This window comes from Phascolarctos cinereus, unplaced genomic scaffold, assembly GCF_003287225.1.
Source record: "Phascolarctos cinereus isolate Bilbo 61053 unplaced genomic scaffold, phaCin_HiC Scaffold_5;HRSCAF=322, whole genome shotgun sequence".
NCBI lineage: Eukaryota > Metazoa > Chordata > Mammalia > Diprotodontia > Phascolarctidae > Phascolarctos > Phascolarctos cinereus.
Genome location: NW_027555958.1, coordinates 386,676,204 through 386,703,419, shown reverse-complemented (window position 1 = coordinate 386,703,419; position 27,216 = coordinate 386,676,204). Strand labels below are relative to the sequence as shown.

At 38.7% G+C, this 27,216-nt stretch overlaps 1 protein-coding gene across 1 annotated transcript in view; it reads left to right on the top strand.

Moving 5' to 3' along the window:
* CRB1 (crumbs cell polarity complex component 1) overlaps positions 1 to 27,216 on the top strand; it is a 275,514-nt gene that overhangs the window by 212,135 nt on the left and 36,163 nt on the right. The window contains exons 7-11 of the mRNA XM_020971747.2: positions 2,506 to 3,053; positions 4,869 to 5,034; positions 8,627 to 9,533; positions 13,222 to 13,350; positions 16,507 to 16,633. Coding sequence (XP_020827406.1) covers positions 2,506 to 3,053; positions 4,869 to 5,034; positions 8,627 to 9,533; positions 13,222 to 13,350; positions 16,507 to 16,633 — 1,877 coding nt within the window. The remainder of the gene's footprint in view (positions 1 to 2,505; positions 3,054 to 4,868; positions 5,035 to 8,626; positions 9,534 to 13,221; positions 13,351 to 16,506; positions 16,634 to 27,216) is intronic.

Below are 27,216 nucleotides of genomic sequence, written 5' to 3'. Positions count from 1 at the left end.
CAGTATATGTCTTAAGTTTGATTTTTTTTACTTTGCCATCTTGAAACAAAATAGAAAATGATCAATTTACAAATGAATGTATATTCTGCATATTTTGAACAGATTTTGTTGAGATCTGTCTCATGGGTAGATGTTATAGAAATATGACTTCAGAGAATAAGGTCCATAGTTCATAGAATCTTTCATTTGTATATGCAACTTTGATGATTTTGGTGTCATAAAACACCAACTGAGTCATCTAGTTCTCTGAAGGGTGTCCCCCTTCAGGCTGTATCATTATCAATGTGTTCTTCTTGAACTTGCACTGGTCTTCATTGGCAAGTCAGGAATAAAGGCTCTGATTAGTCCAGATTCAATGGTATTAGATGGATGGGAAGTCAGGATGTAGGCACAGAAAACCAATATGCCAAAATAATACAGCAAAGAAGTGTTTTGAGCAGCAATCTGTTGAAAGTATTGTGATGTTAGTGCACAATTAACACTTCAGATTGTTAGAAGCATATGACAAAATAGGAATAAGTCAGCATAGGGAATTAACTTTAAAGCCCAGCTTTTTCCAACTCCTTTCCTGTACATCTTTCCTCTCCCCCCAATTAAGGCTGTAACCAGGTTGACTGCTGCCTATTTCTTATCATTCTATGTGGATCTTGCTAAAGATTAGCCTCTTAGCTGACACTAATCTCTCTTATGATCCCAAGGCTGCCACATGCAACTGACACCGAAACTCTTGATATTAAAAAAAAATATGGCAGCTATTTGGGGTAATGGATGGATAGCACTGGGCTTACTTACTAGCTAGGTGACCCTGGGTAAATCAGTTACCCTCTCTGTGCCTCCTCAGTTTCTCAGCTGCAAAATGGTTATGATAATCTTACCTACTTCACAGGATTTTTGTGAGGATCAAATGAGTTAATACATGTAAAGTGCTTTCCAAACCTTAAAGCCCTATTTACATTAGCACTTACGAAGTTCCAAAAGCAAGGAAAAATCGCTAATTATAGCTCACATGTATGTAATACTTTAAAATCTACATTTACTTTCCTTACAACCACCCAGTGTAGCCACTAGCACCTCACTGTTATTAGCCCCATTTTACACGTGAGAAAACTGAAGCATAGAGAGGTTCCTACCTGTCCATTGTCCCATTGCTAAGTGGCAGAGCCAAGATTCAAATCTTGGAAGTCTGCTGAGATTTTGTACTCTATTACATAAAGATGCAATAATGGAGTCCTTAACTAGACTCATAAGTCCCCATTAAGTAATGATCAGGATAAAAGATGACAGAGCATAGTATCAGGGAGCATAGATTTAGAGTTAGAAGGGACCTTGGAGGCCAACAGATCCAAACTCTTCACTTTATAGACACTGAAGCACAGAGACATGAAGGGAGTTTTCCAGAGTCACACAGCTAGCAAATATCAGAGGTAGAATTTGAACTCAGATCTCTTTGACTCTGAGTCCAGTGCTCCATCTCTCTTATTACCATTCAATTACCTATTGTGGAAAACAAAAAAAAAAATGCATTGGAAATCAGAGGAACAAAGTTTTTTTTTGTTTTTGTTTTTGCTAGGCAATGGGGTTAAGTGACTTGCCCGGGGTCACACAGCTAGTAAATGTTATGTGTCTGAGGCTGGATTTGAACTCAGGTCCTCCTGAATCCAGGGCTGGTGCTCTATCCACTGTGCCACCTAGCTGCCCCGAGGAGTGAAGTTTTAATCCTGGCTTTGCCACTTATTGTTGACTTTGATCAGGTCATGTCACCTTTATTGGCCTCAGTTTTCCCATATGTAGAATCAGGGGTGTGGACTAGATGGCCCTTTACCCCTTCCATTTTGATATTCATGTAATTGATATCTTATTAAGCAAGAACATTCTTTTAGAACTTAGCTGGGATTTCATTTGTATTGAGAATACCTGGTGCAGAAACCTCTCCCACCCCTCCACCCCCCACCCCTCAGCCTCCAGCCCAAAGCTGATCAACCCTTGCTATGCACTTAGAAAATTGCCTCCAGGACCCTATGGTAGAGCCAGCGTGTGTTAAAAGGCTGGACTTGAACTTAGGCTGTTCTCACTCTGAGACCAGCTCCTCTATGACATGCTGCTTCTCTAAAAAGCAGTATTAGCTCCTTTAAAAATCAAATATGTATGGAAATAACAATAATAATAGTTGGTATTTATATAGTGCTTTAAGGTTTGCAAAGGACTTTAAACAATATCATCTCAGCTGCTCCTTACAATAACCCTGGGAAGTAGGTGCTATTATTATCCCCATTTTTACAGATGAGGAAAGCTGAGGCAGACAAAGTGACTTGCCCAGGGCCACACAGCTAGTGTTTAAGGCCAGAGTTGATCTCAAGTCTTCCTAACTCCAGACCTCTGCTCTAACCATGGTACCACCTAGCTGCCAACTATTATTTCTTCTCCCATCCATTTCTTTTTATCCAAGTCTTAAGATGTTTCTTTATTGTTTCTCTTCCTCTATCCCTATTGTCTCCAAATTCCTAGAGTATACAGCTGGCAGATTTGGACAGGATGACTCCACAGCATATGCTCTCTTCAGACTTGACCACAACCAGGAGGAGATGGTCACCGTCTCCATGTTTGTCCGAACCCGCAAGTCATCTGGCTTTCTCCTGGCCTTGAAGAACGGTACTTTCAACTACATTAATATCTGGCTAGAACATGGAAGAATAGCAGTGTTGACTCCAAGTTCTCCTAAGTTATTGGGAAAATCCCTTCTAAATGATGGAAACATTCACTTGATATCTTTGAAAATGGCACCAAATAAAATTGAACTCTATCAGTCCTCCCAAAACTTAGGATATCTTTCTACTTCCACAAGGAAAATTCGAAGTGGAGACATTCTCTATGTTGGAGGCCTACCAGACAAAAAAGAAACTGAATTCTGGGGTGGATACTTCAAAGGATGTATCCAGGACATAAGATTAAATAGTCACAAACTGGAGTTATTCCCCAATGCAAAAGGAAATTCAACTCTCAATCAGACTCTCGTCAATGTGACACCTGGCTGCACTGGGGACAACCTTTGCAAGGTAGGATTTTCCACAGTACCAACCCTCACAGTGTGGTTTGACACATCTATTTGGATTTGTTATTCAGTTGTTTAAGTCATATCCAATTCTTAGCATCTTAATTTGGGGTTTTCTGGCTATTTCCTTCTCCAGCTCATTTGGCAGATGAGGAAACTGAGGCAGATTGGGTTAAGTGTGTGAGGCTGGATTTGAACTTAGGTCTTCCTGACCCAGTGCTCTATCCACTGCACACCTAGCTCTCCCATCCATTTTGAAACTGCTTATGTAGTTTCCATTTATATCAAGGATGCTGTAAATACATCATTGGTAAAGCCCAATCTGTGTGATATTTTTTCTAGCAGCAGTAACCTCTGGTATGGCCCCCTGGTGGCCAATAACAAACTAGTTCAAGGAACAAGGAGTTCAGAAAACTTACTGAGGGCAAACATGCCATTTTTGAACTTAGCACCATGCACCAATCACATGAACTGATAGACCACAAAAACGAAAGATAAAAAAAAAGACTAAAATCCTAACAGCAACTACCCCTCACCCTTCTCAGGAGTCAGCAAACCCACAGGCCAAGTCCAGCCCACCTCTTTTGTGTAGGGCCAGTAAACTAAGGATTTTTTGTTTTTACATTTTAAAATGAAGTTTTATTGAATTTAAATTTTTAAAGCCATTTTTAACTCTATGGCCATGAAGAAACAAGTGGTAGTTGGATCTAGACCTCAGGTAGTAGCTTGCCAACCCTAAACAGGGAGCAGGAACTAGATTTATGATTTCATTAGTTAATAGAGAGCTGCCTAAGAGACTTGCCCAGTGTCACACAGCCAGTGTGTGTCAGAAGCTAAACTTGAACCTAGAGCTTCCTGGCTTCAATGTAGACATTGTATACACAACAGCACATTATCTTTTTTAGATTATACAAAGGATTTATTTCCTGAGCTTTTATTGCCATTTTATGGGTTTAATTAAGTCAACTTTGGTATTGAAATGACCTTATCCACCAAAAAGTTCAATATTTCTGAAAAAGTCAACTAGGAAGTGAATCGGAAGGAAAGTAGCTATCTTATTTATATTACTTCAGTTTTCCATAAACATTTATAAAATATTATTTGACAAACCAAATGCTTTCTTTTCTTTTTCCAGTCCTATGCTCCTGAAGAGAAGCAGGGTGGGGTAGCAGTATAAAGAGTTGGTTAGGATCAGGAAGATGTAGGGTTCCAGGTCTGTCTCTGACTATCTATGTGAATGTGGACAAGTTACCATACAAGAGAGTTCTCCACATTGATAAAATCACAACTCTGAGCAATGTCATCGGCAATAAAGAAAAATGTTCTCAAAGCATACCACACACCCCAAATTAGAAGAATCTGTCCATTGAGTATGGAGCTCCATGGATAAAATTTAAAAAGGCACTTACATACATGTGGAATCACTAAAACTTGCATTTCATTTGAAACACTTTGGAAGCACCATCTAAAACTAATATGGTAGTAACCATTTTTCCTGATTGGGAAGGTTTCCTCTCATGGAAAACCCTTTTGGAATGTACCAAAAGAGACTAGATAAAAGTCCCTTGCTCCTTTGACCTCTAAGCAGTGTCTTTTGTGTTTTACACACACACACACTGAGGACTGAACATGTTAATCATGTCAGACACAGCTATTCTTTTTTTCTTAGCACAGCCCAGATCTGGGAAAGGATAAGGTGTGATTGGGGTAAGAGATGGGGGAGGAGGAGGGAGAACAGGTACTTTTTATATAGTCTTGCTTGCTTCCATTCTACTTCTACGTGATAATATTATTTCTCCTTTTCATTTCTTCCTTCTAGTACAACCCTTGCCACAATGGAGGTGTTTGCTATTCCATCTGGGATGACTTCACCTGCTCATGTCCCCCAAACACAGCAGGAAAAGCCTGCGAAGAAGTCAAGTGGTGTGAACTCAGCCCATGCCCACCTGAATTCCAGTGTCAGCTGGTGCTACAAGGTTTTGATTGTGGGTATAATTAAAAGACACCATCTTTTCAAATGAATCATAAAGAGACATCCACACAAAAATAATGCAGACCAAATTATCAGCTTCCTAAAAATGAGGTGTCCCAACATAAGCACTAGGAAAAGTCTTGAGTTAATCCCAAAGCCCTTTTCTCTTTTCTACTTCTTTCAAGATTCCCCTGACTTCAAGTGCAAGTCAGATCGGCCTCCTCTTTGGCTGCCTCTCCTGTCTCTTGATAATCCCAAGGAGATGTGGAGCAATCCCAGCTCTAACTCTTCTGATGAATAAAAGCAATCAATCTTCTATACTTCCCTGCTCCCCCAAATGAAATGCAGCCCAGGGAGCCCTAGGTTACAATCTCTCTGAATTACTGGGAAAAAGTGATCCTGCAGTCTGAAAGATTTCTCACCCCACCTTTAACCCCATTGGATAATATAATGGAGCTTTGAGGCTAGGGGGAGGAATAGCCCAGGGATTAAGAAGGAAAGTGAGCATTCTTTGAACCCTTCCTGCTTGTGCTGAGTGGCTGCTCTACTTGAATAGAATGAAACTCACTTCTGCCACTTATTACAGCTGCGACCTTGGTTAAGTTTCTTAACCTCTATAAGGCTCAGTTTCCTCATATGTAAAATAAGTTTGTCAGTTAATGATTGTTTCTCTATTTTATTTATTATCTATATAATTATTTATGTGCCAGGCACTGTGATAAGGATACAGAGGAAGGCAAACTGAGGGAGAAAAACAAGACAGCCTCTTAGGTCTACAGCTATGAGTTATAAAAATGATTTAATATCATAGTTCCAGTTTTGCTGCCCCATTTTCTGAACAGCTCCATCATGTCACACTTCTTCCTCTCTCCTGCATTGAATGAAGGGGACTATCAATGCCCAGTTGACGTGACTTTACCAAGATTGCTCACTGTTGCCTCTTAATTAACAACAACAACAGCAACAATAATAATAAATCCTAATCTCTGCTTTTGAGAAACAGCATTTTAAAGCTCATCACCAAATCTGGGTTTCCATCTCTGCTTGGGGCCTATCCCAGGATTAAATTCTAGTTTGCTTTGGGCTCCTTTGGGAAACAAAAGTTACACTGACTGTGATAAATGGGAAAAGGCTAAAGATTAAAACAGGTTTCTCTGTTTTATTTGTTTCTTTTTTTTTCTTTTTTTTTATTTATTCATTGGGCAACATCTGTCTGGTTTAGACTGCGAAATAGTCCATCACTTGCCGATGCTTTAGTAAATTGTTTCTCTTACCCTGTAGGGTTAATTTTAGGATTTTCTCTTTCATTTTGGAATGAACATTATTGGTATCTTGGTTCCCTTTTCTTAAGTAAAACATCTGAATGATAAAACTTAAGTCCCTAATCCCAACAGCATGCTACAGAAAGTCCAAGTCACTCTAATGCTATCTTTGCAAAAAGCACAAGATTTCTGAGACTGAGGGCCCCAAATTAATGACCATCATTCAGCCCATATCATTTCACCTTGTTCCTCTCATTTGCTAAATTGCAATGCAGAAAGCCGCCTAAGACTCGGGTAATGCAATCCCACAAAGAAATGTCCTTTGAAAATAGAGTTTTGGTCAGTGTTTTGGGGTTTTTTTTTCCACAGAGATAGTGAAGCAGGGTCAACATATGTAAAATGTGAGAGAAACAGCTAAAGTATCTGACCTCAACCAGACAAAAATGTCTAAGTCAAAAGGCTTTATATATGACTTAACTTAGAGAAGAGAGAGACCGTATATAATTGGATAGATATGATGCCATTTTCCTTTGAGAGAGGTGAAGGGTTCAGTTAGTACAAATGCTAGAGTTCACCTTTTCTATTTTCTAAGATCAAATTTTACAAGATGTTATGATCCAATCACCATAGGCTTTTAAAAAATGAAACTACATTGAGATTAGGTCTAACAGTTCAGTTTGTACACAGCCATGGATTTAATTTATCCATGGCGATTTTATTCAGGATCTTATGTATATTTCCCTAACTTTAAACCAGAGCTTTTTAAAGCATGAAGTTAAGGGAGGAGCAATCAAAGGGCGGCTGTGAGGGAAGTGCTTTGTATGAGGCAGACATGTAGTGGCCTGAGAGTCAAGCTCAAAGTCTGGAGACATGAGTTCAAGTATCACCTCAGCCAGATGTTAGTTGTATGATCCAGGTTCTCACTTAACCCTTGAGTGGCCCAGGCTGCTCTGTCGGTCTACAAATGGTAGAACAGATGCTGTTCTACATTGGCAGATAGAGTCCGGAGCCATCCCACCTTTACCCCAACAAAACTGTTGTTATTATAAGCTAAATGTGTGCTAATGATAGCCAGATGGCCTGAGTAAAAGGAAGGCAATAAGTGCCAAAGAAGACTATGAATTTGTTAAGAATAGTTCTTCATAGAATCACAGATTTAGATGTAGAGGAGCCCTCAAAGGTCATCTTAAAAGGTGAATCTCACATTTTAGAGATGAGGAAACTGAGATCCACAGAATTTGAGATTTGTCTGCAATCACATACAGACAAAATAGCAGAGCCAGGTTGGGTACCTAGGTCCTTTGACTACCACGGGCATCATGGTTATAACCCAAATCACAGGCAGTGATCATGACATATTCAAAAGTGCTATGCTCTGACTGAACTTGAAAATAAATTTTTCATTTATTGCCAGAAGTAGTGGGAAAAATAAATTGTTCATTTACTGCCAGAAGTAGTGCGGAAAATGTCTTTTGTAGTTTTCCTCTGGCTGGGCAGTCTCCTCAGCAGGTGTCTTGTGATATGCCTAGTAATCATATCCTCCCCGTATGATATGCACCCAGGGCTGTACTGGAACCAGCTCAAACCATCTCTTGGAAGATTATTAAGTGTAAGCAGCATTTATACCTCACTACAAATCAGTACTTGATTGTTTTGTTGGTTGTCTGGACTTAAGAAAGTAATAGAGAAATGTAATAATAATGAAAATTAAACTTAAAAGTGTTTTGGGGCTACTTTTTCTGGAGAGCCAGTGTTAAACATTTACCACCATATCCCTTACACTCTTCCAACTGCAGGTATCTTTGTGCCCTTTGTGTAGGGCTGGTTTGTTTTACTTAAGTGCAAAAAGCCCTCATTATGGCTCTATAAAATGAAGACTTAATCCATTTTGTTGCATTGGGTTGTTGTGCACAAAGCTGGACTTCTAATAAATACCACAGTGCTTGGAGGACTGCATAATAATTCCTGAGGTTTCAAAGACTCTCTTTCTACTTAAGACTAAAAAAAAAAACAACCAAGCAAATTATACACGGTGGTCTTATCAAGGTAGCAATACGAGGTATGGACCATGACTGTTGTTTATAAATTATTTGTATCACAGGGCTTGTACATTTTGGGCTCAAAGGGACCTTAGAAGTCATCTAATCCAACCCTTTAATTTTAAAGGTAATGAAAAGAGAGTGTTGAGAGGTTAAGTCAATTGCCTAAGATCAAAAAGTATTAAGACAGCTGGGATTTGAACCGAAGGTCCTATGACTTTCCACTATATCATGCTTAATGAATCCTTCTTGATTAAGTGATTGAAAAAGCCTAGATCAGCTAACTGGTATTTTCTTTCCTTAGGTATTGTCAATGCTGTGTTCCATGGGCGGGAGAGTGCCATATTTTTCAGAAGCAATGGAAAGATCACAAGAGAACTCACCAATATTACGTTTGGCTTTCGAACCAGGGACTCGGATGTCATCTTGCTGTATGCAGAGAAAGAACCAGAATTCATCACTATAAGTATTCAGAATTCTAGATTACTATTTCAATTACAAAGTGGCAATAGCTTTTATATGCTGAGCCTGAGGAGTATGCAGCCAGTGAGTGATGGAATGTGGCACCAGGTGTTTCTTTCTATGATGGAACCATTGGCCCAATCCTCTCGTTGGAGAATGGAGGTGGATGACCAAACAACCATTGTGACTAGTACAGTGGCCACCGGAAACCTCAACTTTCTAAAGGAAGGGACAAATATTTATCTGGGTGATAAACCTTTTGACAATCTAGATGGTCTTCAAGGATGTCTGAGCTCAGTAGAAATCAGTGGCATTTATCTCTCTTACTTTGAAAATACTTATGGCCACACTAAAAAGCCCCAGGAAGAGCAGTTTCTCAAAATATCTACAAATCCAGTAGTCACTGGCTGTTCACAGGTGGATGCCTGCAATTCTAACCCCTGTTTGCATGGTGGAGACTGTGAGGACTTCTATAACTCTTATGGCTGTGTGTGTCCCATAGGGTGGACAGGGGCACACTGTGAAATCAACATTGATGAATGCTTTTCCAAACCCTGTATCAATGGCAACTGCTCTGATAGGATTGCAGGCTACGTGTGTAGGTGTAATCATGGCTACACAGGTGTGAACTGTGAAACAAACATTGATGACTGTGAGAATCACCAGTGTGCAAATGGAGCTACCTGTATTGATGGCATCAATGGCTATTCTTGTCTGTGTTCTGGTAACTATACAGGAAAATTGTGCAGGTAAGTGTTATCACTGGAGGGACCTTTATCTTTAGAACATACCTTAATCCTTTCTCTTTTAGAATGAGAAAACTTTAATCCCCGGGGTACATAATGGCTTCCTCACTTCTTATGCCAAGTGGTTAATAGGAAGTTAGGTGGCATCGTGGTGCATGCTGTCAGGACTACTTGGGTTCAAATCCTATCTCAGGCACTAACTAATTTTGTGATCCTGGGTAAGTCACTCAATCACTCTATAACTCTAAATTTATGATCCTATGAAAGTTCAACTTCGCTAAAATTTTTCCCTAAAAAATTATATTGCTTCAAGATTTTCGTTCAAGGAAGTCGTCATTATCTTCCATGCTTTACATGTTTCAAAATTTCTGAAACATTAAAGTTATCTATTTAATATTTATTGAGCATTTACTATATTTAAGTACTGCAGGGGAGGGGGAGAAGATATTCCTTATTCTCAAGAAGCTTAGATCTATTTCTATGTTTTGGCACGCATTTTTAAATAACTCTATTTTCAGATAGGCACACCAACCTGCCCAAATGAAGTATAGTTATTTACAGTCAATCACAGCAAAATGAATAGCCCTCCCATATGAGCTATTTCATTCTCTCTTGCTTAGTGGGCTTGATCACAGTGTATTGTAAAGGTTGCATAATGTATGATAATGAGCTCGAGGCTAGGAATTTGACCTGCATTCAATTCCATTAAACAAGAATTTGTGAAGTGCCTACTAGATGCCAACCAAGTATTATGTAAAGCACATGGATATGGATTCATACACACACACACACACTTGCTCCTCCCCTCAAGAAACTTCCATTCTACTGGTGGATGTAACACGGACACAAATAAGCAAATACTAAATATGCAGAACATAAATGCAAAGTAACTGGGGACGGATGGCACTGGTAACAGTAATGTTGGTGGGACAGGATTTAGGAAGGCCTTTTTAGAGGGGTTCCAAGAATCAAAGATAAAAAGAAAAAAATCCACCTTCTATGAGAAGCTTTTCCTAGACCACTCTCTCCCCACCTCCCTCAGTACATTGCCTGAAACATAGAAAGAGCTGGATTCATTCTTATTGGTTGACTGTTTAATAATAATAAGTAACATTTAAATAGAGCTTACTATGTGCCAGGCCCTTTGCTAAGCATTTTATAATTATTATCTCATTTGATCCTCGCAATAACCCTGGGACATAGGTGCTGTTCTCATTCCCATTTTACAGAAGAGGCAGAGGTTAAGTGACTCACCCTGGTGTCACACAGCTAGCAAAGTGTCCAAAGCCGGATTTGAATGGAGGTCTTCCTGACTCCTGGCCTAGAGCTCTAACCACTGTACCACCAGGCTTCCTAAATAAGGAGTAATCCAGGCCTTTACAACAGTATGAAGGTGGGAGATGAATTGTCATTTACAGGAAACAGGAAGTAGATCAGTTTGGCTAAAATGTAGCATATATGGAGGTTAGGGGTAGGTGGGAAATAACATATAATCAGTCTGGAAAGATAGGTTGGAGCTCAGTTATGAAGGGCTTTATATACCCTAAAGAGGAATTTCTATTTTATCCTAAAGCAATAAAGAGTTTATGAAACTTGCTGGCTTTTCCATTTACTGGATATATGACCTTGGGCAAGTCACTTCCCCAAGATCTCCCTCCTTAGTTTTCAGGTTGGTGAAAGGGGAATTTATATCTATCCTACTTCTTGGCTTTACTGTGAGAGTCATCAAATGAAACTGGATTGGAAAACACTTCGAAAACTGATTATACAAATAAAAGCTTTTATTGGAGAGGCGCTTTGGTATAGTCATAACTGATAGAATTCTAGACCTAAAGTCAGGAAAAATTGCATTCAAATCTCACCTCTGATACTAATTGGTTATAAAACCATTAGAGCCCCTCTCTGAGACTTTAGATTTGAGGTGTGTACCTATGCACCAATGAAATCACAGATCCTATATGTTAGTCAGTCAATGTTCATTTATCCATCATTTACCATGGGCATTCTGCTAAGCTCTGGGAATACAAAGAAAGACAAAACGTTATCCCTGCCTCCAAAATGTGACATTCTGGGGGGAGATAATATATAAATACTGAGGTACAGTCAAGATAGGAAGTAGTAGATGGAAGATGATCCCAGAAGGAAGGAGCAGGGGATGGAGAAGAGAGGGGACCATTAAAGGCTCCAGCAGAAAGTAGGATTTGAGCCCAATCCTAAAGGAAGCAAGGTGGGTGAGGAGAGAAGAGGAGAGGAGAAAGAGCATTCTAGGCCTGGAGGAAAACAGAAACAACGTTACAGAGAAAAGAGATGGAGTGTTACATCCAAGGAATGACAAGTTATCCAGTAGCTAGACCAGAGAACGGATGGCAGAGACTCATGTATAGGAAGCTGGAAATGTGGAAGGTGAACAGCTTTAAATGCTGAAAGACTTTCTATTTGATCCAGCAGTTGTAGAAAGCTTCTCAAGTGGCCTCACAAAATGTACATGGTATTAATATACACATACACGTATATACATATTTACCTGTGTTTGTGTGCATTTACATCCATGTATGCAAAGACAGCTTCATTTTTGTCTTCATATCCCCATCGTGGAGAACTGTGCCTGGCACAGAGTAGGTGCTGGTTGAGAGAATGACTAAAATGTTCAACAAGATACCGCTCTCTGGTACATTTAAAAGCACCAGCTCCAGAATTCAATGACTGAGCTCAAATTCCTAATTCTAATTTCTAATTCAAATTAGAAGCTTACTAACTATGTGACCCTGGACAAGTTCACAACCTCCCTGGACCTCAGTTCCCTCATCTGTAAAATGAGGGGACTGGACTACATGGCCTTCAGATCTATGGGTTCAAATGGGTTGGTTTCTGTGAATGGCCATGTCCCCTTCTTCTTCCCCTCCCCCCATATTAAGCTTCCCTGGCATTTGCACACATGGTCTAACAGATACTAAAAGCATCTAAGGCATATAGGGCTTTACAGGGTAAGATTTCACTGAAAACAAAATTGATACACATAAACTTCAGCTGATGATACTGTGAAGCATGTGGCTGGATTCCAGAATCTTACATGGATGCCATTACATATAGAGCCTGATTGCCATCCACAATGGCCACACTCTACACCCAGGAGCAGTTCCCATTCTGTTCTCTATACTAACATCTTGGAGAGAACTTGGACTGAGTTCTGTTTTGCAATGAATTATTAGATAGGGAGCAACAAGGCCTGGCAGGGCAAGGGGAGGTCAATTCTGAAAGCCAATGGCCAAGTCACATGGGTGATTTGGTACCAGACTGCTGTCCTGGTTTTCTGGCCTTTGAGAGGCAGGCTTTTTTTTTTTCCTATTGCTTTGGGTGATTTACTAGGTAGGCAGCGGCAAATATAGTAAGTTCCTTTCCGATTCCAAATTTATAGCCACACCATGGCATAGATCTTGTCTCCTACAAGAAAACCGTGTAGACATGGAAGATGTATGGCTGCTCCTGCTGCAGCCCCCTGCCGTGCCTCATTTAGAGGGGAAAGTAACTCATGTGTAATACTGAGCGTTTAAACATTTGGAGCTAAGTCAGCCTGTGTTCTTAATTAGCCAGACAACTGCTCCACGTCGGAACTTTTTTTGGGGAAAAAAAAAGTTTTCTTGAATGAAATGAACAAGATGAACAGCTGTGACTGTCACTCTTATCTCTCTAGACAAACCAGATTACCAATGACAGTTTGTGGGAACGAGAGAAGAAACCTCACTTGCTACAATCTCAGCAACTGCACAGAGCTCCAGGGCGATTTAAAATGCGTGTGCCTGCCAGGTTTTACTGGAGAATGGTGAGCCACCTCAGGAGTTAACTTAAAATTCATGATGGGGGAGAGAATTCAACTAGATGATCCAAGCTTCTTCAGGCTCCAATGCTCTTCCTCCCCCCATCCCCACTGATTTCTTATCTCAATCCCCAGAGGAAAAATCTCTATAGATGCAGGCATTTAGAATTAAAAATTTTAACATGGTTCAATGAGAGACAGACAGGATGGTCTGTAATGTAAACACAAAGGAATTAGAGTCAGTTAGTCAGAGACCTTAATAGGAAAATGTAACTGATAAAAAATTCGAAGGTTATTATCCCCACCTCCATGATACCAATATTTCTGGCTCCTCCCTTAGCATGTAAAAGCTCCTGGCTCCATGGGACTATCGCAAGAATTCCAAACATGGCAAAAATGAGGTTTCTATCAATTTAAAATTAAACAGTACATAAGAAAGAAAGGCAAAACCACCAGCTTGCCAAGATATCCAGAAGCTTAGCAATAACTTCCTACACTTTTATTCTCCCTTCACCCACAGAGCTGACATCTAAGGCCCTCAGCCATTCCTCATCTAGTGGTCACAGAGGCAGACACATGAATACACTCACTTATTGGGAAATATTAGAAGAAAAACCATCATCTGCCAATCCCATAAATTAGCTCCAAAATCAGGTTGGGATCACCTAGGCTCCTACCCACCCCTGTACAGAATAAAGAAATTCAAGCACATATGACTCTAATATCCAAACTGTGCCCACATATATGATGGATTCTTTTTTTTTTTAAGTTAATTGAATAGTTATTGAGCAAATGTGTTTGGTGAGCTTGGGAGAGAGGGGTGTATGTAACACAAACTAGTCTGCCTGAATTTTTTACTTTTCAACCAGTTACTCTGGGCCAGACATGGGTATAATGTCCTTATTTCTGCCAAACAGTAGGCAGACTGGAGGCATTCCTTTATTTTGGCTGGTTGGATCCCTTTGGGGTGAATCTAGCTTTTGCCACACAACACAGCTTCTGTTGATGTTGCTAGGCATAGGCATCCATCCGCTTCCTGAGCATAGATGCATGGATATAGCAGGCTATGGCCCTAAGCCACATTCCTACTTTCCATAGTTTTTGTTACTCAGTTTAGACATTCTGTACATACCAATCAATGTCACACATCACATTAACTGCTAGAGACTGCTCAGCTGGCCTCCAACTTATTATAGCTCCCAAATGCTGCAACTAGTCTTCAGCTCTAAGTTTTGTATCATCTCCTTAGCTATCTTTGAGCCTTTGCTTCTTACATGGCAGTCCAGTCTGCTTCTGATTTCATGACATACTTTTTAAAAGCTAGCTATTCGTGTATTAATTATCCAAAGCTTTGGGGTATGTTATTTTTCCTTCCATTCTCACACATTGTTCCTGTTTAATATAAAGGGATCCTTTGTAAATCTCCATTTATTCATTCAAAAAATCCAGGATTTAAAGTTGAATTTTTAACATGAAAAATTGCTAGGAGCAGGGGAAAGGCTCTGAGGTTTTCCTTTGGCTGGGAGAGGGAAAGTAATGGGGAAGGTAGAGGGATCATCTGGGTAAACTTCCTCTCTGAAAATTGATTTCTAAACCAGCAAGCACTTACTTAATACTTTCCACATTTCCAAATCCCTTTCCCATCATTAGTTAATTCACCAGATGCTAATAGATTTATTTATTTTCATTTCTATCAACTAGTTAACCTCTAATGAACAGTCAAATGACTTCAGTACTGGCATCCTCTGTGTTGCTCAGCTCTATCTCCGTTAAAATAGCAACATAAAGAAAAGGGAAAGGGGGTGGGGGCTGGGGAGTGGGGACAGGGTTAGAGAGAAAAGCTAGAGAAATCCAAGGAAATGTTAGCAGTGTCTCATGGCCTAATGGATATAACTTATAAAGCCCCCAAAGATGTTGAAAAACTTTCAACTTAAAATGTGTCTCCTTTGTTGACTGGTTAAATCCCATACTTGACAAAATCGCCCCAGCAGGTTGTGAATGATGGATGAAATGGAACACTCCTGCCCACCCGGTACAGAGAGTGCTTTGGCAGACCCTGATAAGTTGTAAAATTTAGCTCAGATCTAATCGGAGAAGACTCCTTCCAGCCCAGAAGCCTAGGCCAAAAAAGGAAAACAAAATTTCTCAAGCATGCAAGGTATCTGTGGGGGTAAGGGTATGTTTTTCTTGGAAGATACTGACTTTTCCTTACTCCTTCTCCCTTACCTACCACCCTATTCATCAAGAGTCTGGGTAGTCTGTTAGACAAACTATGCTTGCCTATGATTCAGGAGATAAGCGTCTTTCTCACCTAAAATGCTAAGCCGTATTTAAGTGGGATTTGATGTGAATTTCAGAACTGTACAACTTGGCACCATTGAGAATTTTTTAAGTTTATGGACAAGTTGGCTGGCCAAAGACAAAACAAATTAGCAGTGTCATCTTGTCAGCAGAACTACAAAGGAAAGGCTCCCAGGTCTTCTCAAAATAATGTTCCCTTCTGGGGATTATGCTCTTGAATGTCAGGGAAAGTTCCTGAAAAGCTGAAGAAGGTCCCGAGCACTTGAAGTACAGCTGTATTCCCAGTTAGAGCCACTTCCGATCTACTTTGCCTTTTTCTGTGGAGTGCAAAGTGAAAACAGAATCACAGACCTTCTGAAAATGAACTTTTTCGATGTTTTGGTTGGATTTCCCCCTTAGCACACTAGCACCCTCCCGGATGATATAAATAGGGGCACTGTTGGTTAGAATCTTGGCTGCATTCATTCAGCTGCCTCTGATATGCAAGGTATTGGATGGCAACAACATCCCCTCCCTTATGGTGTTCACACGTCCCTAATAAACATAACTTTTATAAGGTGGGAAAAACACACTAATACTCTCCAGAGAGAAACTAGGTTTTACATTGCCCCAGCTTCTCAGTTGGATTCCAAAGACATACACCTGTTTTATTCATTCTAGCTAAGTGAAGACATTTTTTCGAGGATATACTTTCTTTACCCTGAGCAAGAGGTTTGATAGAAGAGTTTTAAAAGGTGTTCTCCCCACATTGCATGGCAGCCGGGGATAAGATTTTGTTCTGAATCCTGATGAAATACTCGTTATTTCTCAGTAAGCTCATTCAACAAGTTGGGGATGGGATGTCTCTCTTTGTTCTTTGAGGTGCGAAAAGGACATCAATGAGTGTGCCTCTTCCCCCTGCCTAAATGGAGGCCTGTGCCAGAACCTGCTCAACACGTTTCATTGCAACTGTGAGGGAAACTTCGCTGGAGAGCGCTGTGAGCTCGACGTAAGCGACCTCTCCTTCTATGTCTCTCTCTTACTGTGGCAGAATCTCTTTCAGCTTCTCTCTTACCTCATTCTTCGAATGGATGATGATCCAGTTGTTGAGTGGGGTGAACAGGAAGACTACTAAAAGTATCAAACAACCTTCTCTAATTTATGAGCCAGTGAAACCTAACAATAGATGCCTTACTTGGGTGCAAAAGTCAGTTTTAGAACTTAAAAAAAAATAGCAACCTGAGTTTTCAAATAATTCCAAAGGCAATTTTGAAGCTTATGGCTGGCATTTCACATGCTATTATAATGCATTTCCTTGTGATAGCTTTAAGCCTCATTAGCACAAAAACTGTTAGCATTTAGAAGTTTTCACACAAGTGGGCAGGGCACAGCTGCCATTATAAATCAAGTAATGATGGATTGTTCTGTGTGACAGTCAGAAAAAGGGCCCCTGCTCTCCTATCCATTTCTGTAGCTAAATTTACATTGTGATTTGCCTGCATTCACTGCTCTTCTACTGTCTTTTATGTTACTTCACTAGGGTCTCTCCTTTATGACAGGATGGTCTAAATTTGCAAGTTAATGATTGAACTGCCTTTGCCTCCCATCCATGTGGTTATGCAGAGCTACTTAAATGAAGTTGTCCTACCTCACTATGATAGGATGCAAATATATGTGTGTACATAAATATAAACTATCTATGTACATATACATATTAGAGGAGAGAGAAGGGGTGTGTGTGTGTGTGTGTGTGTGTGTGTGTGTGTGTGAGAGAGAGAGAGAGAGAGAATGAAAATGATCAATAGCAAGACACTAACACTGGGAAATTTTAAGTCACGGAAAATTTGGTAAATGAATCTTTGGATGCAATTAGTTTCAATAGAACAAATTATACCTAGGTACAGTTTTATTCCTGATCTATGAAACATTCCTCTATTAAACAAAATGTCAGGCTAAGCCTCCCCATATCTCCCACCCTACTATTTTGAAGAGAAGACTTTTCTCTTGGACTTATGTATTTTGGGGGTTATTAAGAGATCTCTTAACAACCTCAGCTTTCAAAAACCACATAATATATTAGTGCTATATAATATTTGTATACAAGACAGGGGTCAAATAGAATCCTAGATGACTAAATCTTTTTAGACCTGGGTTTTACAATCTTTTACAAAGAAATTTGTTCTATAGAGCCAATTCTTTGAAAGTATTTAAGAGGCAGAGACCTTCCCATCATCAAAATATGGTTGTAGCTTTGAACTTGACTGTGCATATACACACTCAACCACTACCACACCGATGAGATTTTCATTTGAAAATCATGGGTCAACACAGTGCATATAAAAATAAGATATAATAATACTAGTGTGTCTTATTTAATATATTACTTTACAGTATGTAAAGACAGTCATTGGAGGAAATTTTATTCGCTACTATTTTTGCAACTCCCTTCAGCCTGGCAATTTTTTGCTCTGCAGTAGGTAATAGGCAACATTCATATGGCACTTGGAGAATTACTAAGTGCTTTATACCTATTTCCTCATAGGATCCTGACAAAAGCTAAGTGAGGTAGCTGCTATTATTATCCTTATTTTTTAGGTGAGAAAGCTGAGGCTGCAAGAGGTTAGGTGACCTGCCTGGGGTCACCCAGCCAAGGAAGTGTCTGAGGCCAGATTCAAACTCAGGTCTTCCTGACTCCAAATCCAGGGGTCACTACACCAGTGAATCAATCAGTGAGTGTTTATTAAGTGTATACTTTATGCCAGGCACTGTGATAAGTTCTGGGAATACAAAGAAAAAAACAAAAACAATCCAAGAGTTTTCTTCCTTCTAATGGGGAGAGACAGCATATACACAAATTTGTGCATACATGACAAATATAAGTATATAAAAGGTAGCCTTAGAAGACATGAACAGCTAGCACAAATATTTGTACAAATGTAAAAGCAAGTTTTTTCTATTTTGATCCTGTGACAATAAGCAAATACATTCTTAATTTAGATGCTAAAATAATGATAGCATTAAAAAATTCTTTTGGCATATGCCTTGATTTAAAACATGGGAGTAATAAATGAGCTAGGCAATTCTTACCATTTCTACAACTAAAGATGTTTTTAAAATGTTATTTTCCAATGTAAATGACCAGGGTAAAGCTGACATTCATCTTTCTATACAACATTCTTCACATCTAAACATGGCACATGAATCCCTCTCTTGGGACATTTAACAAAGGTGCCTCCAGAAGTAGATACCCCAGTAATAGTCCTTCTATCCAAGGGGTTAATTCTAATTGGAACCAACTTGGGATGAAGATAGTTAATTTTATTTTTATAGAGCAATTAGACGATTTTATACCACAAGTGTGTGTCATGTAGAGATGTGTCAGTTACTTCATGGGGGCAGACAGCAACCAATCTCAAAGTCTTTGCTTTCTATACTCAGGGATTCCACCTAGTATCCACTTTCCTTAGTTGTCACACCACTGTCTCAGATGATTTCTTCTAAGTTGGTATTGTATGATAAGGCAGCTGGGGTAAAGATATTTCCCATCAACCATTCCAGTATAATCTTGCACTGGATAAGAAAATGGCCATAGCTGAAGACTGTTCAATTATGTAAAGATTTCATCCATACAACAAACATTAATGGAGAATCTATTATGTAACAGTAGCATATAAGATCATATGCCATACAATCCAGTTTATGACATCTAACATATGGTATAATTAAAAGCTGGTCATTCATACTTTCTCTGTATGTACAACACCAATGCCATCATCTTCACTGTGATTGTAAATTACTTTTCTTATTTTCAAAAGCTTTGTCATCCTGAAACATCCAACTTTTTAAAAAATGCTGTCCTTTATTCCCTTTGTATTTCTGTATTCTCTACCATGTGATTTGTGATCATAGCTTTCCCACTTCTTTACATTAAATAAACCTCTGCTTTTGTCTTTACTGCGTGTCTTCTACCTCTCACTTCTGTGCTGATGACTGTCTTCATTTGCTTTAAATGTGCCATGCCCTAAAAGAACCCACCAAGTACAACATACCACACTGACGCATGAGGCCTTGTCCTTCTGTCCTCCAAGACAGTGTCAGTAAGGAAGCACCCAAGGACACCAAGGCCAATTTGGTCTATGAGTGTCTTGTATTCATTCCCCTTATCCTTCTCTTTTTCTCCTTCTTTCTCCCCCTCTCTGGAGACATTTTAGGATACATCAGATTCTTGTCTATTCTGATCATTAACTTACTTGTACTGTCTCTATTAAAATCATGCATCCTGTAATCCTTCTCACCTCTCAAAACACAGACATCTTCTGAAAACCTTCCCCAGCTCTTTTCTTTGCTAAAGTTCTGAACTTGTCTCTTAGGACCACAAGCATACATTTCATTCTGTTCACAATTCAACTGCCATATGCAATCTCCAGATGGATGTCTTGGTAGCTATGTCTCCTTAGCCTTTATATTGGAGGGCATCATCACCATTATTGGAAAATAAACAGGTGGGAAATCTGTATCAGGGAGCAAAGAGACATGGCAGCAAATGGTTTGATATTCTAATGGAATTAGTATTTTCTCACCATTCAAAATTCTTTAGTAGGTTATTTTTTTTTAAATTGGGGAATTATTTTTTGAAATGTAAAATTAAATTCCTTTAATGAAGAGATTTGGTAGCTGAGGACAGACATTTTTTTTTTTCTTGAAAGGGTAAAAGATGAGTTTGAGACTACAATGATATGGGTTAGAAGCTAATGGAGAAAGTATAGCCATCCTTCTTAATAGCTAATTTTGTCACTGGCATAGATTCATTACCACCAAGCATGAATTTTTTCAAGCTTTTAGAGAGGTCACATGCAACTCTCTGATATTTACTTAGAGCCCATGTTAGAGCCCATGGAATTTATAAATGAATAACTGCATCAGGAATGTAATCCTCTTCAGAAAAAGTATCATTCTGTCTGAAAATGGATCCTTTTGGTTAGAGGAGTGGAGAGGTGGGGAAAGGCTAAGAAACTTAAATTCCTATGAGTTAATGAATTTTTATTTATCCCTTGACAAATATTTTAAGTTTCCATTGTGTGCAGTACACAATGCTAGGTATTAAGAGAGAGACATAGCAAGCTTCCTGCAGGCAAGAAGTCTTAGCTGAGCTATTAAAACATGTAACATACCAACACATGTAGCTGTAACGCACAATGTTGTATGACAAGTACATTAAGGAGGTACAAAACAAATTGGTGCCTGAAGTCTGAGCTGAAGAGGTCCTTACTGATGGAGGTTGGGATCACGAAGGAGTGTCATGGAAGAGTTAGACTCTAAAGGATGGTTAGGAATTCATCAAGTAATGAGAAAGAATGAGGAGATTCTAGGGAGAGGAAAAAGCATAAGCAAAAGCAAAGAGGCAACAAAATGCAGGATATGAGAGTGGAGCACAGAATGGCCTAATTTGCCATACATGAAGATAATTTAAATGTTCTGTTTTTCATATCTTGCTTTAGTCCTAAGTAAGAGCTTAATTTTTTACTTTTGTCAGGGGCCAACCTGATATTATGATACATATAGTGGAGAAATCTGGATGGGTTGATAGTAGAACTAGTTAGATCCTCAGCTAGTTAATGCCTATGCTTAAAGAACGTTAGTTGATAGACACAGATTCAGACTGGAGAAAAATGTCTAGTAGCAATGCTATAGGCCTCTTGTCCTTGGTCAAATACTGTTCAAAAATTTTATCTTGACTTGTATGAAGACATGTCAGTCAAATCTGTGAATGGCACAAAGCTGAGAAAGATTAGCCATTGGATGACAGAATAAGGATTGAAGGTAATCTTGGTAGCTAGAATGATGGGCTGAATCTAACAAGATGAAATTTTTTAAAGAGATAAATATGAAAACCTATACATTTAGAATGAGAAAATGAACTGTTTAAGTGTAGGATTAAAAAGCTCTGACTTAATAGCCTTTGGAATAGAAAAAGACCTAGAACTTTTAACAATGTGAGCCAACAGTATAATTCTATGGCCACCAACAGCTAACACAACATTAGACTGCAATAAGAAAAGTCATTTCTAGATCAAAGAGAAGACAAGTTCCATTGTACTACATACAGATCACTGTTTTGGGGACCAAATGAGAATGCATTTTATAAACCTCAAAATACTACACAAGTAAGTAGTTATTATTGCTGTTGTTGCCATTATAAGTCAGATCACCTCTGGAACAATGTGGCCATTTGGGGTGCCACATTTTAGAAGGGCTATTGTTAAAGTGGGATTTGTTGAGAGGGTTTGATGTTCATTCTACACAAGGGATGGGCAAAGGGAATAGGGCTGTGAATCCTAGGAAGAGAAATGATCATGGTAGTAATAACTGGTATTGCTATAAAACTAAATTTATTTGGTTTTGTTTTGAGGCAATTGGGGTTAAGTGACTTGCCTAGGGTCACACAATTAGTAAGTGTCAAGCATTTGGTCTGAAGCTGGATTTGAACTCAGATCCTCCTGACTTTTTTAGGGCCAGTGCTCTATCCACTGCACCACCTAGCTGCCCCCATAAAACTAAATTTGTAGAGCACTTTCCTCATCCTCACAACATTATTTCCTCCCTTTTTACAGATGAAGAAACTGAGGCTTAGAGAAATCAAGAAATGCCTACAATAAATGACTTGTCTGGGATTTCAGTTAAACTCTCTTTATACCACACGGGGCTGTAGGAGTGCCCTGTGGGCAAGAAAACTTGTTCCACTTGTCCCCAGAAGGTAGAATTAAACCTGGTTGGGGAAATTAACAGAAAATGGCTTTGGACTCATAAAAGGAAACCCTATCTAAGGATTAGAGCTGCCCACAATGGAGCGGACTCTTCACACATTAGGGAACTCTCCATTACTGGAGGTGTTCATTGACCAGAGAATGGGTAACTATCAGGACTGCGATAGAAGTATTCTTCAGTTGGGTAGGAGATTGGACTAGATGTTCCCTAATTTCCCTTCCAAAGCTAAAATTATATTATAGTTAATAAGGAATCCTAAGGTTCTTTGTGTTTGTGAAATGTCTTGTGATTATTTCATCTGTTATTCTTTGCCAAAACAGACAAAAGCCAAATAACGGTATCTGTATTTCCAGATCACAATGAGTTATATGACTTGACCAAGATTACCCAATGAGTTAGTGGCAAATTAAGGTGAGACAGGGTTGATCAGGTGTGATCATTAACACTTTGAACCACACTTTATAATGAAGAAATGTTTGAGAATGAGAAATTTCCCTAAGAATGTATTTTCACATGTACTGATTTATCATGCTGCTTTCTCGGGCAAAGAAAACCTAACACAATCAACTCTGCCCTACTTAGCATCTGAAGGGCATCTTTATCATGAAGAGCAAGGTTGGGTTTGCTATTTCTCACTCACAATGCAGGCTCAGTCAAACCTTGATGTGGGTACTTCACAACCTATTACACAGTTGGTGTCCAAATAATTCTGGGCATTTGGGGATATTTTATTCCAATGCATTGGTGCATTTTCCCCTTAAATTAGGTGTGAAAATGTCCTTGATTAGGAAAATGCTCAAAATTAAATAGAATTAAGTCAAAGAATTTCCATTGAAGTCATTGTATTGAATTACAGAGTTTCATGTTTTTTTTTCTGGAAGCTAGGACTCAAGAGACAAGACTTGTTTTTTGCACTTGTGCTAGTGACTGGCATAATGGATAAAATGTTGCACCTCGGGTTAGGAAGGCATGAGTTTGAATTATGCTTGACGCTCACAAGCTCCATAACTGTGGGTAAATCACATAATTCTTTGAACCTCAGACTTAGAGGCAGCTGTGCTGTGCCTGGAGTCTGGATGACCTCAGTTCAAATACAGCTTCAGACATTTAGTAGCTATGTGACTGGACAAGTCATTTAAACCCTGCCTGCCTCAGTTTCTTCAATCATAAAATGGAGATAATAATAGCCTACCTTCCAAGGTTGTGAACGTAAAATATTTGTAAACATTTAGTACAGTAACATATAGTAGGTGCTTAATAAATGCTTGTTCCCTTCCCCCCCTCCTATAAACTGGGAGAGTAACACCCACCTCACAAGGTGGTTGCAGAACTCAAAGAAGATAATGCATGTAAAACAGTCATCAAACCTTGAAGTGCTATATATCAGATGCAACTATCAAAGTATTTGGTCTGTTTTTAGTCAGGATTTTGAGGTATATCTTTTAAAAATAGGTGTTGTTACAGCTGTCTCCCTAGAGGAGGGTAGCCTACTTCAATGCCTCAACATTGGTTTCCTACTAGATGCTGAATGGGAGCTAGATTACATGGGCAATTTCTCCGTAATAATTGCCAAAATCATTCATCAAAACATTTTCCCTCAAATAGAATAACTTTACAGAATCACAGAATTTCAATTGGAAGACCATCTAGGACATCTTTAACTTAGCAGTCTGGTGAAGCCTAGGTACCCCTTCTTAGAAGAGTTGGGGGTTTTATTTTAATACCAATAGGATTACAAAGGAAAACAATTATATTGAAATATAGTTGTTAAAATATTTTTTAAAACAAATTCACAGAGTTCAGGCTAAGACCTGCTAGCCCTGAATCTTCTCAGTATTAGGCATATATGGGCCATAATACTATTAACCCTTATTTATCAATCACAAAGCATTTTTTTAAACACTTACAACATGCTGGGCAATGTGCTTAAGTGCTGGGGTTACCCTCAATGAACTCACATTCTAATGGAAGAGCTCCCATTTTAATTTCTACCTTATTCAAAAATGATTGGGGAATGGCATTGTGGTTAGCAACTGTGCCATATATACTTTGCATATACTACCAATTTTTAAAGGAATAGCATAAAACACAAAACATGAAAACTTTTATTTTTGAATTGGTTATGTGATCTTAGCTATCTATAGAACACCTGATAAGGAAACTGTTTCCACCCATGCAGATTTGCATCTGCTGTCCACTTAGAGAGTTTTACAATATTGCCTGGGGAACTAAGGAAGTTCACTAACTTGCCTAGGTTCACACAGTGAGTGGGGATCAAGAGTGTCATATGAACCCAAGCCTTCCTGTCTCTGAAGCCAGTTCTCTATCCATGCCTTGGCTACCTTCCAGAATACCAACACTATATTTAAACAAAATTTCATCTTTCTTTAACTTTTCAGAAGGTATTTCAAAATTTTTCCAATGAATCTAGAGCATTATCAAGTAGCAGACTTCACGTTTAGAAGGCAGAGGAGAATGGATAAAAGGGTCATAGAATTAGAGCCAGAAGAGACCTCAGAAGTCATTTAAATCACACATACACCCCATTTTACAGATAAGGAAACTGAGGCCCAGAGAGGTTGAGTGACTTCCCAAGGTTTTAGTGGTCCCTACACTCCCTGAAATTATTTTGCATTTTAAAATATATTTTATCTTTATTTATCTGTGCCCATGTTATCCTTCCTACCTCACCCTGCATCCTCAAGATATGGAAGTGTCATGAGCTCAGACACCATTTTGTTTTTCTTTCTATCCAGAATATCTAGCATGGAATTAGGCCTGTAGAACACTGTTAATGTTGATGAAGGTTGAACTAAATTGAATTGAGCTGCCCAAGGTCACACAGGTGACTTTGTTAAAAGAAAGAGCTGGAATTCAAAAGGGCTTCTGTTAGAGGCATTGGATTGGCCTCTGATGCCACTTCCAACATTCCACCCACTATCTCAGGCTGCCACAATCTGTTTATTACAGAACTTTATCTCATTAATAAGACAATCTGGGATTTTTCTAACCTTGAAAGGACAATCATGTCTCTTTCATGGCATGTGCCTTGGGGGGCTTGTTAGCAAATGAATACTGGGCTGGACAGACCTAAGTTCCTATGGTCTTTGCCTATAGCAGAATGACATGGAATGATGAGTCCTCTTCAGCTTGCATTGAATGCACTGTCACTCATTACCTTGTCTAGGCTTCTCCCAATTTGCTTTTAGGAAGTATGCTATAAGCCAGAATGAAACTTTAGTGTTTAAAAAGAAAAAAGAGAAAATTGTTCTAAACTGTAAGTGTTGATACAAAGGTCATTCACTGAAAATAGTTATCACTTAAGTCAGAACCCTTTGCCATTTTTTCATGTCGAGGACTTTTATTCATTGTTATCATAAACTTCACAAATTTTATGCTTCAGATTTGCAATTCCTTGGTGCATTTTTTGGAAGGTTTACAATATTTATTGAGACCTAAGCCAGTGCCTGCAAAAGGCTATTATTTTCACTGAATTTACTCATTAAATTAAAAGGATTCATAGACTTAGAGCAGGAAAGAACATTAGAGATTTTCTAGTGAAACCTAGATAAGGAACTGGGGCCCAGAGAAGTTTGAAGATTGGCAAAACTGATATTTGAATCCAGGTCTTTTGACTCTAAATCCAGCACTGAGACACTTGAAACGAACTAAAATCATTCAGTTTTATTGGTTTCATGCAGATTTCATTTCTCTTAGAGTGGCTTTTGTTAACAAAACATTGGAATGAATAGTAGATGATTCTTAGCTCATCAGATAAGGAGAGAACCAGGTGAGGACATTATATTACATAGAAATATATATTATATAAAAATATATATATTATATACCACTATGCTTTGGGAACTCAAAGACATGGTAAACAATTATGGTCCTCAAAGAACTTACTTACATTCATATTTCCTCTATAGTGATTATCCCTTTTGAAAAGATATTTTCAAAAATTATTAGAATATATATCCCAACCTCTCTTGGGGTATAAGAAATAAATCATGATCAGTTGAAATTACAAAGTTCTTTGACATCCAGCTATAATAATATATTGTGGTTATGACCCTGGAAAATGTATTCTGCTCAACTTGACACATTTCTATTTGCCACAAAATTTAGTGATACTCTCTCAAAGACCATCTCAGAATTCAATGCTACAAATATGCCAAAAGAATTTAACTAACAAAATAGATCTGAATATAATTTCTTTCATGGCTACAACCATGAGGAATTTGACTCAACTAGAACTTTAAAGTAGACATTATCATTGGATATCTTTTCCATTTACTATAAATAGGAATATACTTTGTCCTAAGCAACTCTGGACACTGCCAGGGTGAAAATGATAATGTGATGAACAGAGATTTCTAGTTTTACACAAATTTTAGCTGAATTTACTGTCGCATGAATTACTCATCCTTATTTATATGTCCTTTGGGATTCTTGTTTGTATAACTATATTGACATACAGGCATTATTCTGTAGATCATGGGGCACCTTGCCTATCCATTCTTGGGAAAACAATAGGAATCAGTCAAGAAGCATCTACTATATGCCAGGCACTATGTTAAGTGTTGGGAATAGAAAGAAAGGCAGAAGACCTTGCTTTCAAAGATCTACAGTCTAACAAAAACAAGATGAAAACTACTATGTACAAGATATATACAGGAGAAATGAAATGAAAGTTAAGCAATAGAGGGAAGGCACTGGTATTAAGGGGGAGAGGTAGTGTGAAATGTTCAACTGAATCAATTTTGTCTTTAATTCATTCAATTCAACCAACATTTATTAAGTGTGTATTAAATTGAACACCCTATA